The sequence below is a fragment of the Zygosaccharomyces rouxii genome (assembly GCF_000026365.1).
Source record: "Zygosaccharomyces rouxii strain CBS732 chromosome G complete sequence".
Lineage (NCBI taxonomy): Eukaryota > Fungi > Ascomycota > Saccharomycetes > Saccharomycetales > Saccharomycetaceae > Zygosaccharomyces > Zygosaccharomyces rouxii.
This window is the reverse complement of record NC_012996.1, coordinates 233,495-250,503: the sequence shown is the minus strand read 5'-3', so window position 1 is coordinate 250,503 and position 17,009 is coordinate 233,495. Positions and strand designations below refer to the sequence as shown.

General features: G+C 39.5%; 10 protein-coding genes across 10 annotated transcripts; 4 read left to right on the top strand and 6 right to left on the bottom strand.

Annotated features, from left to right (window-relative positions):
- Positions 1 to 219: 219 nt before the first annotated feature.
- PDL32 (putative ADP-ribose 1''-phosphate phosphatase) lies at positions 220 to 1,002 on the top strand (the record flags this gene model as incomplete). The annotated part of the gene is made up of 1 exon (XM_002498098.1): positions 220 to 1,002. The coding sequence occupies one exon, from the start codon at positions 220 to 222 to the stop codon at positions 1,000 to 1,002; it is 783 nt and encodes a 260-aa protein (XP_002498143.1).
- Positions 1,003 to 1,017: 15 nt separating this feature from the next.
- Positions 1,018 to 2,706, bottom strand: VBA1 (Vba1p; the record flags this gene model as incomplete). Its single annotated transcript, XM_002498097.1, has 1 exon — positions 1,018 to 2,706. One exon carries the CDS (start codon positions 2,704 to 2,706, stop codon positions 1,018 to 1,020), a length of 1,689 nt encoding a protein of 562 aa, XP_002498142.1.
- Positions 2,707 to 2,974: 268 nt separating this feature from the next.
- YTA12 (m-AAA protease subunit YTA12) lies at positions 2,975 to 5,467 on the bottom strand (the record flags this gene model as incomplete). The annotated part of the gene is made up of 1 exon (XM_002498096.1): positions 2,975 to 5,467. One exon carries the CDS (start codon positions 5,465 to 5,467, stop codon positions 2,975 to 2,977), a length of 2,493 nt encoding a protein of 830 aa, XP_002498141.1.
- Positions 5,468 to 5,893: 426 nt separating this feature from the next.
- On the bottom strand, positions 5,894 to 7,222 carry NPL6 (Npl6p; the record flags this gene model as incomplete). The annotated part of the gene is made up of 1 exon (XM_002498095.1): positions 5,894 to 7,222. The coding sequence occupies one exon, from the start codon at positions 7,220 to 7,222 to the stop codon at positions 5,894 to 5,896; it is 1,329 nt and encodes a 442-aa protein (XP_002498140.1).
- A 358-nt stretch (positions 7,223 to 7,580) lies between these two features.
- On the bottom strand, positions 7,581 to 9,401 carry AIP1 (Aip1p; the record flags this gene model as incomplete). Its single annotated transcript, XM_002498094.1, has 1 exon — positions 7,581 to 9,401. One exon carries the CDS (start codon positions 9,399 to 9,401, stop codon positions 7,581 to 7,583), a length of 1,821 nt encoding a protein of 606 aa, XP_002498139.1.
- Positions 9,402 to 10,617: 1,216 nt separating this feature from the next.
- UTP15 (snoRNA-binding rRNA-processing protein UTP15) lies at positions 10,618 to 12,150 on the top strand (the record flags this gene model as incomplete). The annotated part of the gene is made up of 1 exon (XM_002498093.1): positions 10,618 to 12,150. One exon carries the CDS (start codon positions 10,618 to 10,620, stop codon positions 12,148 to 12,150), a length of 1,533 nt encoding a protein of 510 aa, XP_002498138.1.
- A 140-nt stretch (positions 12,151 to 12,290) lies between these two features.
- Positions 12,291 to 13,382, bottom strand: SLD2 (Sld2p; the record flags this gene model as incomplete). The annotated part of the gene is made up of 1 exon (XM_002498092.1): positions 12,291 to 13,382. One exon carries the CDS (start codon positions 13,380 to 13,382, stop codon positions 12,291 to 12,293), a length of 1,092 nt encoding a protein of 363 aa, XP_002498137.1.
- Positions 13,383 to 13,552: 170 nt separating this feature from the next.
- Positions 13,553 to 14,830, top strand: CTF13 (Ctf13p; the record flags this gene model as incomplete). Its single annotated transcript, XM_002498091.1, has 1 exon — positions 13,553 to 14,830. One exon carries the CDS (start codon positions 13,553 to 13,555, stop codon positions 14,828 to 14,830), a length of 1,278 nt encoding a protein of 425 aa, XP_002498136.1.
- Positions 14,820 to 15,479, bottom strand: SNO1 (putative pyridoxal 5'-phosphate synthase; the record flags this gene model as incomplete). Its single annotated transcript, XM_002498090.1, has 1 exon — positions 14,820 to 15,479. One exon carries the CDS (start codon positions 15,477 to 15,479, stop codon positions 14,820 to 14,822), a length of 660 nt encoding a protein of 219 aa, XP_002498135.1.
- A 560-nt stretch (positions 15,480 to 16,039) lies between these two features.
- On the top strand, positions 16,040 to 16,924 carry SNZ1 (pyridoxine biosynthesis protein SNZ1; the record flags this gene model as incomplete). The annotated part of the gene is made up of 1 exon (XM_002498089.1): positions 16,040 to 16,924. The coding sequence occupies one exon, from the start codon at positions 16,040 to 16,042 to the stop codon at positions 16,922 to 16,924; it is 885 nt and encodes a 294-aa protein (XP_002498134.1).
- Positions 16,925 to 17,009: the final 85 nt, after the last annotated feature.

The following is a 17,009-nucleotide window of genomic DNA, read 5'->3' as shown; positions in this document are numbered from 1 at the left end:
TCGGGTTCAATATCGTTAGCAAAGTATGCACCTTTGATCATCAATCCCTTTCATGACTTTCAACTTAGCCTTAATCTAACCCACATCGCATTTTATTGTCAGAATCATGGCTTAGTTATTATCTTGGTAACTCAGTGCAAATAGGATTATTGCATTTGTGTATTTGCGGATTGAAAAATCCCATCCTTTGTATGCAATAGTAGTTTGGTCGGAGTAGGGATGAAGGTCATTCTTTGTGATACTAATGAGGCCATTTGCAAATCGTGGGTCAAGTTTCTCGGAAGAAACATAAGGAGTTCATCTGAAGCTAGATTTCAATTTCATATTCATCACGGTAGCCTCGAGCCACTCTTGAAAGGGGAGAGTTCTACTAATTGTGCTGTCGTTTCGCCTGGTAATTCGTTCGGATACCTAGGTGGTGGGTTTGATTTAGCCATTCGTAATTATCTGGGCGGTGAGAAGTTTGAGTCATGGTTTAGGCAGCAGATAGGACCTGGATACCATCATGTTGGTTCTTCTACAGTTGTAGATCTAGGGGTCGGAAGTGGTAGCGGCTCGCAGATCTGGGGTAACAGAGGTATAAGGTACATCATCCACGTTCCCACAATGGTGGCACCTTCCAAACCCTTATACGACCCCAATTTCCCTATGAGAACTGGTTATGAACCTGTTTTCAATGCAACTTGGAATTCTTTGGCCAGTAGTATATCCTTAAATGTGGATACGTTGATTATACCAGGATTATGTAGCGGTTGGGTCGGCGTGCCGGTGGAAGTAACTTGCAAAAGCATGTGCTTTGCCCTTAGACTGTATGCCATGAGGAATCAGATGTCTGTTGATTTACAAAATGCCTTGATCATGTATTTCTTAAAATATCCCTTTAAACCATTTATGAGGTCAAGCTTTAAGGAAGAATGTCGCGAACTGAATATCAATGTGAATCAATTGAAGAATTTTGACGCTGAGAGAGATTCAATTGAGTCTATAATGCCTGGTATGTAGTTGAGATTTAATTAGCTAGAATGTCTTCTGTCGTGAAAACCTATTCACTGTAATGAGCACCCACGAAGTAACAATACCGAGGATGGCTAGTCCGATACTGGGTAGATATGAGATGAGAAACGAACCCCTGTACGCTTTGAGCAAATATTCAATGGATTGAACAGGGAAGTGTGATCTCAAATAACTTGAATCGCCAATCAGATTATAATATTCCTTCTTTGTGTAGTGATATGAATCATCATTTCTCGAACCGAACATGGCTCCCCATAATGATTTGGTTAGACTGTTTTCATAGATCACTAACGTCAACGAAGTGCCTAGAACGCTACCAATTGATCTCCAGAGGTAGAAAATTCCCGTCAGGGTAGCTTGTTCAGATTTTTCAACAGAACACACAATACTCACAAGTGTGGCAACTAAGAGTCCTGAATATCCATAACTGACCATACAGCCTGCAGATACCAGTAAGATTTTCCACCAGATTGAGTCACTACTGAATTGGAACCAGTGGACAGCAAAAGTGCTAGAACTTGCGCCAATTGTAGGTTCCGTACCATTGATGACTACATAAGCGAGAAGCAGCCCTATTAGTTGAGTGAAAATACTTCTGAGTATAATCAAATAGCAGTAGTGTCCCAAATCTAGCTTAGTATGTCTCAAAGCAGTGCCTGTAACAACGGATCCAACGGCCACCGAAACAGCCGGGAAGAGGACAAAGAGACCAGTCTTGGTAACGCTCATATCCTGAACGACCTGGTAGTAAATAGGAGCCCTGAATATTTCACCAAAAGTTATAAATGATGAGAGAACAGTGACCAATGAACAGAGTCCGGAAGCTCCCTTCAATAGTTTGAGCGGTAAAATACATTCTTTGGCAAAATATGTTTCTGTTACGATGAAGAATAAAAACCCAACAATGGTAAAGGTGGAAAGTATGACCTTGTTCCAATTAGTAGAGCAAATGAATAGAATACCACATATAACCACTACCAACGAAGAAGAGCCCATGATGTCGATCCGTGACAGATTCATCCAAGTAAACCTCTCAGATACTGGAGGTATATGGCTCAGCTTAATAGTAATATTCTTGTATGTCAAAAATGAGCAAAACATTATAATAGGTACTTGTACTGCAAAGATAGCTCTCCAACCAATCGTGTCTATCAAAAGTCCACCGATGGGTCCACCTAACATCTGTCCTGTGCCAAAGACAATATTAGCATAACCTTGATAAGATCCGCGTTCCTTGGCAGTACATATGTCACTTACAGCGATACTGCTACAGGCATTGATACCGCCACCTCCAATACCACAAATAGCTCTTGCCAATGCAAATTGTTCCACACTTTGTGCAAAACATGTCAGCAGACAACCTAATCCAAAGAAGAAATGGGCTGTTAAAAGGGCAAATCTTCTGCCTGTAATATCTGATAGTTTACCATAAAGTGGCTGGAAAGCGGTATTCGTTAAAAGGAAACTCGTGGCAATCCATTGTTTTTTGTCTGATTCTTCAAATTCTTCAGCTACTCTGTTCATAATATTGGCAACAATAGTACCATCAAGGGAACCAATAAAGCTTCCCAGCCATAGTGAAGTCAATATCGGTAGTTTCGGAAGAGATAGATTGTAGCGATGATATTCAGCTTCTAGGCTTTCTTCATCTCTAGATTCTGGAGGAATCAGCGGTGCAGTATCGTCATCCATCGTCAAAAGAAATTAAAGTATATTTCAGCCTTAGCTGTAGTCTTACAACGTACGAGAATACCTAAACAATGGACATTGCTCTTTATACCAACGATTCTTTTAGCTTTACAACCATTCGTCGGGTTTCTAGTTCTTCAAAATCCCGAAAACCATTTTATGTCAAAGCGATTAAATGTAGTAATGGTAGTAGTAGTGCTCGCTATTTACACAGAGAATGTAATTGAAAATTTTATATGTACACGTATTTAATGGGAAATAATTCAGTGGATTAAGCTGGTGAATTTGGTTTCTCGCCGTCAGTATTTTCTTGTTCTTTTTCTTCTATCTTTCTAGTCTCATTTTCGTTTAAGTACTTGTCAAAGGCATCGCTTCTCTCTGGGAAAGGTCTTTTACCCAGCATGCTAATCATATCTTCTCTAGTCAATACTTCCTTCTCGAGAAGCAGTTGAGCCACCTTCTCAACCGAACTAGCCTGCTCTTTCAAAAGTTGCGTACACCTGTCATGACACTCTTGTACTATTCTAAACACTTCAGAATCAATCACGTCTCCCGTTTCCGAGGAAAATGGTTTGGTCAAATCACTTTCATCTTTTCTCTGGTAATTTATCCAGCCAATCTTGGGACTCATACCTAATTGTGTAACCATGGCCGTTGCCATACGTGTCACTTTCTTCAGATCGTCAGATGCACCACTGGTCACACTGCTAAAGTGTAATTCTTCAGAAACCCTACCACCAAGTGCCATTGTCATTCTATCCTTTAGTTGTTGTTCGGAAAGCAAGTAGATATCACCGGGCAAATATTGAGCATAACCTAGGGCACCTTGACCACGAGGAATGATACTCACCTTCAAAAGAGGATCAGCAAATTTCAAAAACCAACCACAAACAGCATGACCAGCTTCGTGGTATGCAACTATCTTTTTTTCTTCAGGGGATAAAAGCTTAGTGTTTCTTTCCACACCACCAATGACCCTTTCAATAGCTTGTTCAAAATGTACCAGTTTCACGGAATCGGATTCGTTTCTAGCGGCAATCAAGGCTGCTTCGTTACATGCATTGGCGATATCAGCACCGGAAAACCCTGGGGTTAATGCGGCAAGTCTGTTCTTCAAATCAAAGATATCACCAGCCAGTTTGATTTTCTTGAGATGAACTTCAAAAATGGCTTGACGACCAGATAATTCAGGCTTGTCAATGTTAACATGTCTGTCAAATCTTCCAGGTCTTAGCAAAGCTCTGTCCAGTATATCAGGTCTGTTAGTACCAGCAAGAACAACTACATGATCTGCTGGTGTGAAACCATCCATCTCCACAAGCAATTGGTTTAAAGTGTTTTCTCTTTCGTCATTAGCACCTGAAAAATTACCCTTCTGTCTAGCTTTACCGATGGCATCAATTTCATCAACGAAGATCATGGATGGCGCATTCTCCCTAGCAGTCTTGAAAAGGTCCCTAACTCTTGAGGCACCAACACCAACAAACATTTCCACAAATTCAGAACCAGAAACGAAATAGAAGGGAACACCAGCTTCACCAGCAGTTGCCTTAGCCAATAATGTCTTACCAGTACCTGGTGCACCTGATAGAATAGCACCCCTTGGGATTTTAGCCCCCATCTTCTCATACCTAGAAGGTTCTTTCAAAAAGCTCACAAACTCCTCAATTTCTTCTTTGGCTTCATCACAACCTGCTACGTCCTTAAATTTGACTTTGACATCAGTTTCAGTGTTGAATTGTTTGGCTTTGGAACGACCCATACCAAAGATACCACCACGACCTCCACCAGCGGCAGATGCAGATTTACGGGTTAACCATATGATACCGGCAATCATCAGAGCGGTCGGCAGGAGTTGCATCATGGCACGGGACCAGTTTCCTTCTTGTACGTAGACGACAGGCACGCGGAAATCTTGCTCAATTTTTAAATCATCCTGAGCTTTTTGCAACTTGTGCTCAAAACTATCGACAGATCCCAAAGTAAAGTGATAGTAATCATGCCCATTGTGCTCTGCTTGATTCTTCCCCGCATCATTCAGTAACACTTTAACGTATGATTTGTTAATCACTATCAGTTTGGATACAAAACCTTTAGATAGAAGTTTGGAATGGAAGTCTTGCCACGTTATTTCTCTATTCTCCTCTACATCATTAAAGAAACTCAAAACGAAGGATAATATCAAAAACACCAACCCCAATTGGAAAAGACCAATGTTATTGGACATAGAACCATTAGGATCATTAAATGCATTCATTTCTTCATTTTTACGTTCCTCGTTATCTTTCTTCTTGTTCGTCTTCTCGTGAGCTTCGTCAGTCTTTTTTGATTCAAAAGTAAATGGATTTCCATTTTTGACCTTTCTGTCCTCTTCTCCCTCTGTTTCGTAAGTTTGAGAAGCTTGATCTCTTGCTTCCTGCCTAGTGATAGTCTCTTCTAATCGTCTTACACCTTCATCTATCCTTTTCCTGCGTTCTTCCAAAGAAACGTTCTTGTTATCTTTGACACTGTTAATGTATTTTTCCACTTCTTGCCTTACTCTCTCTAGGTCTTCATCTGTGGCATCTTCATGTCTATTATTATCCTGGTCCTTATCACCGGAGTTATTCTTATTATTTCTGGGACTATTCTTCCTCAATAGTAAAGTACTAGCGGGATGAAAGTTTCTTACTAGTAATGGACGTACCGCCAGCGTACGTGATATTACTGGCCTTGCATGAGATCTCGTCAGCAGCTTAAGGCAAGGCCTCGAAATTGCAAGCATCAGGATCACTGTTGAATAGTTAGTACAAAGTTCATCAATACACTCATGAGAGTAGGTCACCGAGTGTTGTAGAAAGAAAAGCAATTACAAGGTACACATACATTCTTTGTAGCCTCTTCAGCAAAGAAGCAAGTTAATCCAATGTCAATATTGATCCTAGAACTTCACTTTAAGTAACTTGTTTTATCTAAGTGGCAATTGGTGCCTTGTTCTCTTAGTTTTATTTTTTTCTTTCGTCTCGGCTCTTTAGAGCTGTTAGTCATCTGGTCACATGAGAGAAATAGTATATAGTACACACGTCTGGATATTAAATATTGCCAACTTTCAGGACGACTCTGAGCCTATATGGTTTGATATTCATCACTATGACGTTTCTTCCAGGATCAATCCCACATAAATTTGCACATTTAAATGCTGTTACGATATTTACAGAAGCGTCTTTTCGAATTTCTGCTGTTCACGAATGGCTTCTTTCACTTCATCACTGACGACATCCTCGTAAATTTCACTCGGTATTCCTAAAAGACCGGTTTTGATTCTTGTTAAATCTGGGTCAGCGATTAAGGTTTCGTGTTTTATTTGGTAATCCTGGTCATTATCCCTACTATCTCTCTTAATGGGTAATTTGCGAACGCCCACTACAGATGTGGATTGAGTTGACAAGGGAATGTGCAGAGTGTTTGTATAAGGATCTCTTATACCATGTTGTTCTATTAGTAGCACCCTCACTCTATCATAAAACAAATCGCTGTTAAATCTACTGCACGCTGCGGCATGTTGGTATAGCCAATTTGTAGCAGTAACTTTATTTGTCGAAGCAGCACCAGCTGCAGCACTGTTATGGGTTTGGTGTCTTTTATCGAAGAATTCAACAGCATTTTTAGCTGGATTAATGGCACCAATAGCATAATCGAGACTATCCGTTGGTCGAACTACTTTCTTTGGTGGCTCCCTAGCATACGTTCCTTCAACCACATGTCCCTCCTCTCTCAGTCTGGTTGCATAATAATCATCTGTGATGTTTTTACCATTCACAATAATTTTAGCACCAAATTCTTTGAACACACTTCTAGCTGTCACTAAGGCAATCTGTCTGTTTCTGTAGGAGTAAGGAAGTATACTTCGATCAATCAAATCGTTTTTCTGTTCCTGTGAGATGATGTATTTGTATAAGTTTGGATGGTATTGGAAGAAAAGGTAGGAATCTCTGAATCCTACGGCTCTAGCAGGTTCAGTAGAAAGCATAAATCTACGGCGACCTTTATCCAACAGGGTAAACGAACGCACTAAGAATTGCCTACCGCCCAATAATTCACCATTCTTCGTAATTTTAGTTTCACCCTCTTCGTCGTCGGGCAGATCGTATTCTTCATTGACCACTGGAAGTGGTGCCCCCATATCATCTACTGGAATTGAATAATGAGGCTTCTTGATGCCACTGGGAGTTCCCGGCAACACTGAACCACCTCTAGAATCTTCTGTTTCTGATTTATTCTCATCATCAGCCCTTGCACGCTTGTGAGACCTGGAGCGTTTGTCTTCAAAGTCATCGTCTGCATCTTCATCCCCAATGTTCTCCTCAGCATCAATGTCTTCATTTTCATGGTATTCATCATCATCGTCTTCCTCTTTCAAATCGAACTCTTCATTATCCACTTTGTAGTCTGGTCTTGCACTAGCGGATCTGGAACGAGGACGAGCCTCCTCCTCAGCCTGTGGCCCTATGCTATTCTCAAGTTCTTTCTCATCCGACATAATGGAATATAGACGTCAACAAACCTGACTACGTAACCCTTGGTCGTTTTTGGATGATAGTTTGTAGTTGTGAATGGATTTAAGAGCTTCAAACAAAGCGACCGTTGCGAACGATCTTAGAAAGCTTCATACTTTGAAAGCTTAACAGACGAAGTAGTTGAACAAGAGCTAATTTATCACCAACAATGAATATTTGAGAACAATTTTGTAGAGTCCTTTTTTCAATCCCTTACATACTATAACTATCTATTCTGCCATTTAGAGGTTAGCAGTGGCAATTCATTATCTCGTTTATCATGAAAACGTTTTATTTCGATTTATCTCTTGATCTAGCTTCTATCCTTAAATAGCTTACGTCTTATTCAAACTTGACGGCCCATTTTTTGATACAAGCATCAGAACCTGCACTTACTAGCGTCTCGGGATTTTCCCATAGAACGGCGGTAATATCGTCTTTGTGGGCATTTAATCTTTTGATCACTTTCATGGGCTTTTCTACGGAGTAAATGAAGATATTGGTGTCCAAAGATCCCGTAGCCACGAGATCTTCCTTTTCTGAGGGTTGCCAAGAAATGGCATTGATTCTACTGGTGTGGAAGGCCCATCTTGATGTTTTGATTTCTTTTGTCTCCAAGTCGAAAAGTGTGATTTTACCCATAACTTCACCAACTGCCAAATACTTTTCAGAGGGGGAGAAAGAAATGTAAGAGCCAGCTGCACGTAGAGCAGTAGGTAGTTTGTAGCTTACAGACAGATCTGAGGCCTTGAAAACCTCGATGTATTTGGAACGCTCCAGTGCAATGGCGACGAATTGTTTTCCTATGCCCACGGCGGTTGCAGGTTCGCTTAATTTAGTTTCCTGAATCACTTCACCTGTAAAGGAGTTTATAATGAGCAATGATTCCCCGGTGGTAACCACTGCAACAACTCCCTCGCCAGAAGCCACCTGTGCGACTCTTGGTTGATCTTTGAATTGATGTTTAGCAGTTCCAGAGACTTTCAAAGTGTCATCCCAAGCAATGGTAGCGTAGTCTGGGTGTTTGCTGTTGTCAATGGCTAGAACCAAATTGGTGTGGTCGGAGTGCATTTCTGAAGGTTCGGAATTCCAAGTCATTACTCTACCATCAAAAGATCCACTGACCAAAGGATTCACAGCCAGGGCAGTTATACCTTTATTATGGCCTTTCAAAGATTTTACCACACCTTCTTTACCCACTTGAAAGAAATGTAAGGTACCGTCTAGTGATAACGAGATAATTTGATCGTCCTTAGCGGTAACTACACCCACTTGTTGATGTCCGAGGGACTGCGGTAAAGTCCATTTTTGTAGACATTTTGATTCAGTCACAGACCAGAGTCTGAGGGTGAAATCGGCACTTGCTGTAACAAACCTAGTTGCATCTAACCATGACAATGCGAATAGTCCACCTTGTACGGGTTCATCTTGGTCCTCAATGTACTTGATAAATTCACCAGTCTTACCGTCAAAACACACAATCCTTCTGTCGTAACCTACAGTTACGGCATGTTCACCTGCACCAGGTGAGAATTGAACGTCTCTAACGAATTTGCCTGAATCATGGTGAGTTCTATCACTGGCGGTGAATTTGAAAGGTGGACCTTGGTAGAAAACTACAGAACCATCGTCACCAACGGTAAAAGCTCTCATAGGTCTTGATTGTTTGAAATGGCAAGCATTGATCTTTTGAGAGTGACCGGAAATTTCACCTAATGAGTTACCAGTATCCCAAGAGATGAAAGCACCAAATCTATCACGACCTTCACCTACAACACATAATCTGCGACCTTCGAAGTCCCATGAGATATCAGAAATTGGGCCCGCAAGCACTTCAAATTCTGCCTTGATCTTAGTTTCAAATTCACCAGTTTTTTCATCACGTAGAAAACTCCACACGATAACTTTACCAAAATCATCACCGGAGGCAACGTATTCAGAACCAGGAATTGGGGAAAATCTCACAACATTGACGTTTGCCGTGGCATGTCCCACAAACTGGACTACAGCATCCTCATCTTCACCTAAGAATCTAATGAAGGCAGATTTGCCACATGGATAGGCAATGGCGTTTTTGGATTCGTTGTATGACAGGTGAGTGGTGAAGTTCCTTTCGGTGGAAGGTTGAGGTGGTATCACCGATTTCAATTCAATTGCAGACATGTTTGATCCCTGATTATAAAATCCTCGAGACTAATCTGTGTTTTTGTTCAATTGATCTCTAATGATCCCTTTATTGTAAATATAGTTCTAGGGTTTCAAGTTTACTTGTTTCTATATCGCCCCAGTGATCTCGCTTCCCATAAAGCATCTCTACACCTCATAGAAAATAAGAGATTGGAAGGAATATTGGGATATATATGAGCGGTAATAGGCCTTTGAGCAGATGAGAGATATTGCATTTAATTCAGTGAATTTTTCTGATTTTTTTAATATAATTTCAACATTGATTCAGTAGAATCTGAAATTTTGACAATATAATTGTAATATTGCAGTTGCATTCTACTGTAATGGTCCTATTAAATATGGCTGTTCCTAGTAAGATAAGATAAAAGTTTTTTTTTTTTTCTTCTGAAATATTCAAAGCAAGTTTTAGGCATATATATGGCTGAATGATCAGATATTGAGGAAAAAAAGAAGATGGATTTTTCATTGAAACCAAAAATGCCGTGAAAATTCACTGGAGGTAATAATATAATGGGGCCCAAAAATGATCAGCGTTAAATCCCAAATTATAAATTAGAATGAGCTGCTTAACCTTCCATAAATCTTTCAAATATCTAAAAGCGTTTTTTGGTAGCTTACTTGTCGACGTCAGATTTCACTAAAATGGAAACTCCGCGACAGGGCGCGGATGAGCGACAAGCAGATAAAATAAATTATTATCGAAGTTCACTAATGTAGGTTTTGTGAGCTAGGAGCACTGTCTACAGTTAGGTTTATCTTAACTTTTCCAAGTCTATGAATGGGGGATTATATGGCTATAGTGTCTAGATGCTCTTGTTTCGATACTACTGCTTCTAATCTTGATAATTGGTACTGCAAAAAAAAAAAAAAAAAAAAAAAAAAAAAAAAAAAAAAGACCGAAGATGTTACTACTGCACTACTACCAAGCCTGTATTAGCTCAGATGTTGAATCTATTAAAATTGAGACTAATATTATTATTATCACTATTATCATTATCATTATCTTTTATCGTGCCAAACATTTCTGACACTTTATACCCGCTCGTATTTAGTGATTCTGAAAATTTTCAATATCGCGATGATGTGCTCATCGCATAGAGATTGAAAAACTATGCAATGAAGAATGGATGTTTAGACATTGTAAGGAAGAGACCTTTGAATTGGAGTCTAAACCTCTGCGATAGTATTCTTGATGTCTTCTACGAGACCTAGAATTGTTACCGCAAAGGCGCCAGTCCTTCCGCAGCAAACTACACCCGAGCAGCGTTATTGGCGCCAGTACTCATCGGCACAACTGGTTAAAGAACATAATAGTGTTACACATATTGCCTTTAATCCTGTACATCCACACGATTTTGCAGTAACTTCTTCTACACGTGTACAGCTTTTTTCCTCGAGGACAAGACAGGTGATAAAGACTTTCTCCAGATTCAAGGATGTTGTCTATTCCGCATCTTTTAGAAATGATGGTAAGCTTTTATGTGCTGGTGATGCCACTGGTTTAGTTTCTGTTTATGACAGTTATAACCCTAGAGCTTTACTCGTATCTATCAATGCTTCTACTCATCCCACACATGTCACAAAATTTCATTCCCATGATTCAAAATCCTTAGTCACAGCGAGCGATGATAGAATTACTAGAGTATGGGATATTTCTCAATCATATGAGCCACAGTTAGAGCTTAAAGGAGCCTCAGACTATGTTCGTTCAGTAAATTTCGTTCCAGCGGCTCCACATTTGGTGATGACAGGTTCTTACGATGGTCATGTTAGATTATATGATACAAGAGTTAATGGAGCTGCTCCAGTGTATTCGCTAGATCATGGGGTACCGGTAGAAGACATTGTAGCTGTTTCCCCAACTCAAGTGGCTTCCTGTGGTGGATCTAATTTCAAAGTATGGGACTTAACAAGTAATAAAAAATTGTATGAGCGCGGTAATTTCAATAAGACTGTGACTTGTTTAGATTATGTGGAAAGTTCAGACTCTGCTGCGCAATCCACTTTACTTGCATCTTCGCTGGATGGTCACGTCAAAGTATTTGATCCTTTGGACAATTATCGTGTAAAATTCGGTTGGAAGTTTTCAGGTGCTGTGCTAAGTTGTGCCCTTTCACCTGGTGATGCTCAAGGCACTAAGCATTTGGTTGCAGGTATGTCATCTGGTTTATTAGCTATTAGAACAAAGGGTAAGAACAAGCAGGCAGATTCTTTACCTTCTACAGCACCTAGGGCTACAAAGAGTAACAACTACCAAAGAATGATGCGTGGTTCAGAATATCAAGGTGATCAAGAATATATTATCCACAATGATAAATTAAGGCAAACGCAACGTATACGGGCTTTCGAGAAAAATATCAACCAATTCAAATGGGCAGAAGCTCTTGACAGTGCATTTATTCCAGGTATGGCTAAAGAATTAACTTTAACGGTACTACAAGAATTACGTAAGCGTGGTAAAATCCGGGTGGCATTGTATGGTAGAGATGAAGCTTCTTTGGAACCTCTACTGAATTGGTGTTTAAAAGGTATTGAAGATGTCCGATCTGCACCTGTGGTGGCAGATTGGATTGCCGTTGTGTTAGAAATGTACGGTAGCGCATTAGAAAATTCTATTGTCTTGAGGGAATTGGTGTTGAGTCTAAAGGATAAAGTTAGACAAGAAGTTTACAATGCTAAGGAAGCACAAAAGATTGAAGGTATGTTACAACTTTTGACTAATTGATTATAATGCACATATATATACGTTTACATACAGGTCCTACCAGTTATATTAAACTATAAAAACTAATCCAGAAAACATCGAATTTTTTTTTCTTTTTTTTTGTTCTTTATTATCGTAAATATGATTAGAGGGGTCGTTCGTTACCTTCTTGGCCAACGGCGGTTACCAGCATGCTTTCTCGGTAGTTTCAATCTTCTGAAATTGTTACTAACCAGGTTATACTTGCTAGCACGCTTTCTCGGTTTGGGTTTGGGCGCAGGTGTTTGAGTTTCATTGGCCTTATCTGTATCATTGTGATCATTTTCTTCATCTTCTTCGGCGGCTTCATTACCTAAGAATTCATTCACTTGTTGTTTTTTCAATTTAAGCAATTCCTTAGAAATATCTTTGGGAACCACTTTACTTTCCTCACTTGTAACCAATCTACGAAGTATTTTTCTTTTCTTAGTTTTCTTCTCCTGATACTCCACTTGTCCATCGTCTTCATGTTGCTCATCTGAAGAATCTTCTGTTTCTTGAGTGAAAATATTCTCTTTGCCATTATTCTCGTTAAATTCTCGAAGGAACTCCTCATGTTCCTTGGCTAGTTCAAGTAGAGATTTAGTCAAAGGTCTTTTAACTAGTGGTGAGGGGCTAAAAGAAGTCAAATCGTTGTTTGAATTCATATTCTTTTGAGGCGTTCGCTTTAAAGGTGAACCATTCCTTATACTCAATCTTATATTCTCTTCTTCTAGCTTCAACGGGGAATTGGGCCCATAGTACTTCAATTCTACCGGTTTGGGTTTCTTGAAAGGTGAAGAATTTGGCGTATTCGAGGGGAACTCCAATTGCCTCTTTGTGTCATCTTGAACAGCATCAACAGGTTGATCGGAAGACGTCTCGTTGATTTCTTCAAAGTTTAGAGCTTTTTTCACTGGTGAAAGTTTCATCTCAAAGATACTTATAGCCTTACCGTAAATTTGAGGAGTCGGTCCTAATTCTACATTGTTGAAATCATTCTTCTTTGTCGTTACAGCTTTTTTGGGAGATGTATCGTTCTTTGAAGGCATCACGACGACTTTAGGGACTTGGGAGACATCGGTATTCTGTCTCTTAAGTGCCTGGTACTGTTTGTACATTTTTTTGATTTCTGGAAGCCGCTTAATATCATCTTTTGTAGGTGGCCTTTCGTTCTTATTTTGAAACTCATATTCCCATGTCTTGAGTTCAATCTTCAACTGATCTAAGCTCATTAGAGACCTGGAAGAATCGTGGATACTGGCACTTCTCCAGCTAATTTGTTGTCAAGTTGAAGGACTAATACGCGTCTGCAAAAGTTGCGCGCTCTTGATCTTCTTCGATGAGATGAACCTTAACCTAGAGGAAGGGTTTATATCATGCGATTACAAAGTCAAAAGGTTCGATGGATGTTGCTTTTTTCTTGGGATTACCAATAGACATTAGAAAGCAGGTATATTTCCATCTTGATGGTCAATTTGTCGATTTAGGGCCTGATATTGTACAAGGATTATATTTTGCAGATGTAATCAAATTGCCCGCCGAGCCTTATAAACCTAGTAGGCATCAACAGCTATTGAGAAAACGACTCTACTCTATTTTTGAGCCATATTTGAATATATTTGATTATGTACCCTCTCTGGTGGATAGATGGCTCGAGTATTCATTATGGTTACGATACGATTGTATTGTACTAGATTGTATGCGGTTAAACCATTTGTATGAAGGTGAACTGATTGGGCCAATAAACTTAATCTATTTGGATGGTAGAGTTAGAGTGTCCTTCTTCGATAAAAATTACATGCTTTGGAATTGGTATACCTATAGAGAATATGCAAAATGGATAGATGACGAGAATGACCAGATCGAATTGACATATTTGAAGCTCAATTTAGAGTATTTAAGATATGATTTAGTGGCCAGAATTCTACACGATATGCAAAGGGATAAGGTTTTAGATTTTGTCAACCAGATTCAATTTGAGCAGGAAGATGAAGATGATGAGCCAATTGAAATTGATGATCAAGACGATTTTGAGACTGCATCCTATAGAATTAAGGACCCTACCGTTATTAAAGTGATTCAAACGATGGATTTGATGAAAGGCCTTCAACGTTTAATTTTTCGAGGTGATCGATTGTATGAGAGTTTGGTAAATTTCCACGGTGTGAGAGATAATCCCGGTAAAACTATAAACTATATGGCTAAAAAGAGAATCGTCTTTCTACAACTTTTGCAAGCAGGATCACTTTGCAAAACAGGTGTTGCAGATTTTACGAGATGGGAAAATTTGAGAGAATTGAAATTGGTACGAGTTGGTGAAATTGATTTTAACAAGATGCTATTACCGCCAAACTGTCGCCTTCTCACGGTTCGTGGAGCTCAAACGTTGTATTGGTGGGACGTTGTAGACCGAATTGAACAGATGGTGGGCGACTGTTACACTTCAGAAGTACATGGCAACGTATGCCATCGCACTCTAGATCCAAAATCGATGAACATTGAAACGTTTTTCCAATGTCAAATAATTGTTAAGGACAGTTTCCAACATCTCAACTTTATTAAATTACAGGACATCTACGAACTAAAAGGACGCAAAATAGTAGTACCCAGATCCCTTTTCTACAACAAACGAATACTAATGAGCGGGGAAATAGGTGCTGATCAAATCATTATTGTTTGATAACAAACCTTTTGATGAACCAATCGTGGAATCTAATATCATCTTCCGCCAGTTCTGGGTGGAATGAAGTGGCCAAAATGTTTTCATTTTGAACGGCAGCTACAATCAATCCGTTATCCAAAGAGTAAAGTGGCTTCACATGCTTAGGATCTAAAATTTCTTCAATAACGGGAGCTCTAATGAAAACAGCTGGGAAATCGTGAACGCCTGGAGCAAAACTGGAAAAATCGCAATCTTTGATAAAAGACTGAGCCTGTCTACCAAATGCGTTTCTCTTAACTTTAACTTCTAGGAGTTCTAATGGTTTTAACAAGTCTTTCTCATTGGAAACTTCCTTAGAGATATAGATTAAGCCCGCACATGTACCCCAGATGGCTTTGGAAGGATTATGAACAAATTCGTAAAGTGGTTGGTACATCCCTGTTCTTTGAGCGATTAATGACATCGAGGTAGATTCACCACCTGGAATAACAAGAGCATCGCATTGATTTAACTCTTCAGCCGTTCTTACCGCTATAACCTTTAGGTTGTAGCTATTTTGTTCTATGCATCGGTTTAAATGTTGGATATGTTCAATAAATGCACCTTGTAGTGCTAAGACACCGATAGTCTTACTGCTTTGTGGACCCTGAGTATTGCTTGTCGTCATTACTGTGCTGCTGTTCTTATCAGAAGTGGTGGAAAAAGTGGAAAGCTATGAAAAATTTGCTGAAAATTGAATTAAGAGGTCGAGAAAGACTAGACGAACATTCAGGGACAAGATACAAGATTAAATCATAAGATCTCTTGGGTTATGACTATTAATATCCACCAAATGCAAATGCGCAAAGTACCCATTGGTGAATCTACCTTATCATAGAATTAATGCGTCATCAAGAATTCTCTTACTTTCTCTTGAAGATTTGGGTTGTTTTTTTTGGGTTGTTTTTTTTACCATCAAGGATAGAGTTTCCTGTATTGAAAAGCCAACCCGCCAGATATTAGTAAATGACTCATATTGGTAGTATGTTTTTGGAAGTACGCATTTTTGGAAGTATGCTTTTTTTCAGAGTCAAAAATTGGTGAAATATTTGGCAGGTGAAAAAAAAAAAAAATTTCAGAATCAGTTTGGTATCAGAAGTATAAAATCATCGTTGAACGATTCAGAACCGAACATTTCGTCAAATCTTCGAAGACAAATCGTCATACAACAACTGAAGAACAATTATTATGAGTGAGTTTAAGATTAAGAGTGGATTAGCACAAATGCTAAAGGGAGGTGTCATCATGGATGTGGTGACACCAGAACAGGCCAAGATTGCAGAAAGAGCTGGTGCTTGTGCCGTGATGGCACTTGAAAGAATTCCTGCTGATATGAGAAAATCTGGTCAAGTTTGTCGTATGTCTGATCCTAAGATGATCAAAGAAATTATGGCAAACGTTTCCATTCCAGTTATGGCAAAGGTTCGTATTGGTCACCTCGTTGAAGCTCAAATTTTGCAAGCACTAGAAGTTGATTACATCGATGAATCTGAGGTCTTGACTCCAGCTGACTGGGCTCATCACATCGCAAAGAATGAATTCAAGGTTCCATTCGTCTGTGGTGCCAAGGATTTGGGTGAGGCTCTAAGGAGAATCGATGAAGGTGCAGCCATGATCCGTACTAAAGGTGAGGCTGGTACTGGTGATGTTTCTGAAGCTGTTAAACATATTTCAAAGATTCGTGGTCAAATTCAAGAATTGAAAAAGGAATTGAAGACTGAAGAACAATTTGCTCAGGCCGCTAAGGAAATGCGTGTACCTGTCGAGTTGTTAAAGAGTACCTTGGAAGCTGGTAAACTACCTGTAGTTAACTTTGCTGCCGGTGGTGTCGCTACACCTGCTGATGCAGCTCTTTTGATGCAACTAGGTTGTGAAGGTGTGTTTGTTGGTTCTGGTATTTTCAAATCTTCAAACCCTGAACGTTTGGCAAGAGCTATTGTTGAGGCTACTACTCACTACAACGATCCTTTGAAACTTTTGGAAGTTTCCAGTGATTTGGGTGAATTAATGAGCGGTCAAACTGTGGATGGTATTAGGCAACACGGTAAACAATTAGCTAACATCGGTTGGTAATTTTAACGTCACTTTGATTTTTAAAATTTTTTGAAACGCACATATATATGTATATACATTTAATATGACAGTAATAACAACAATA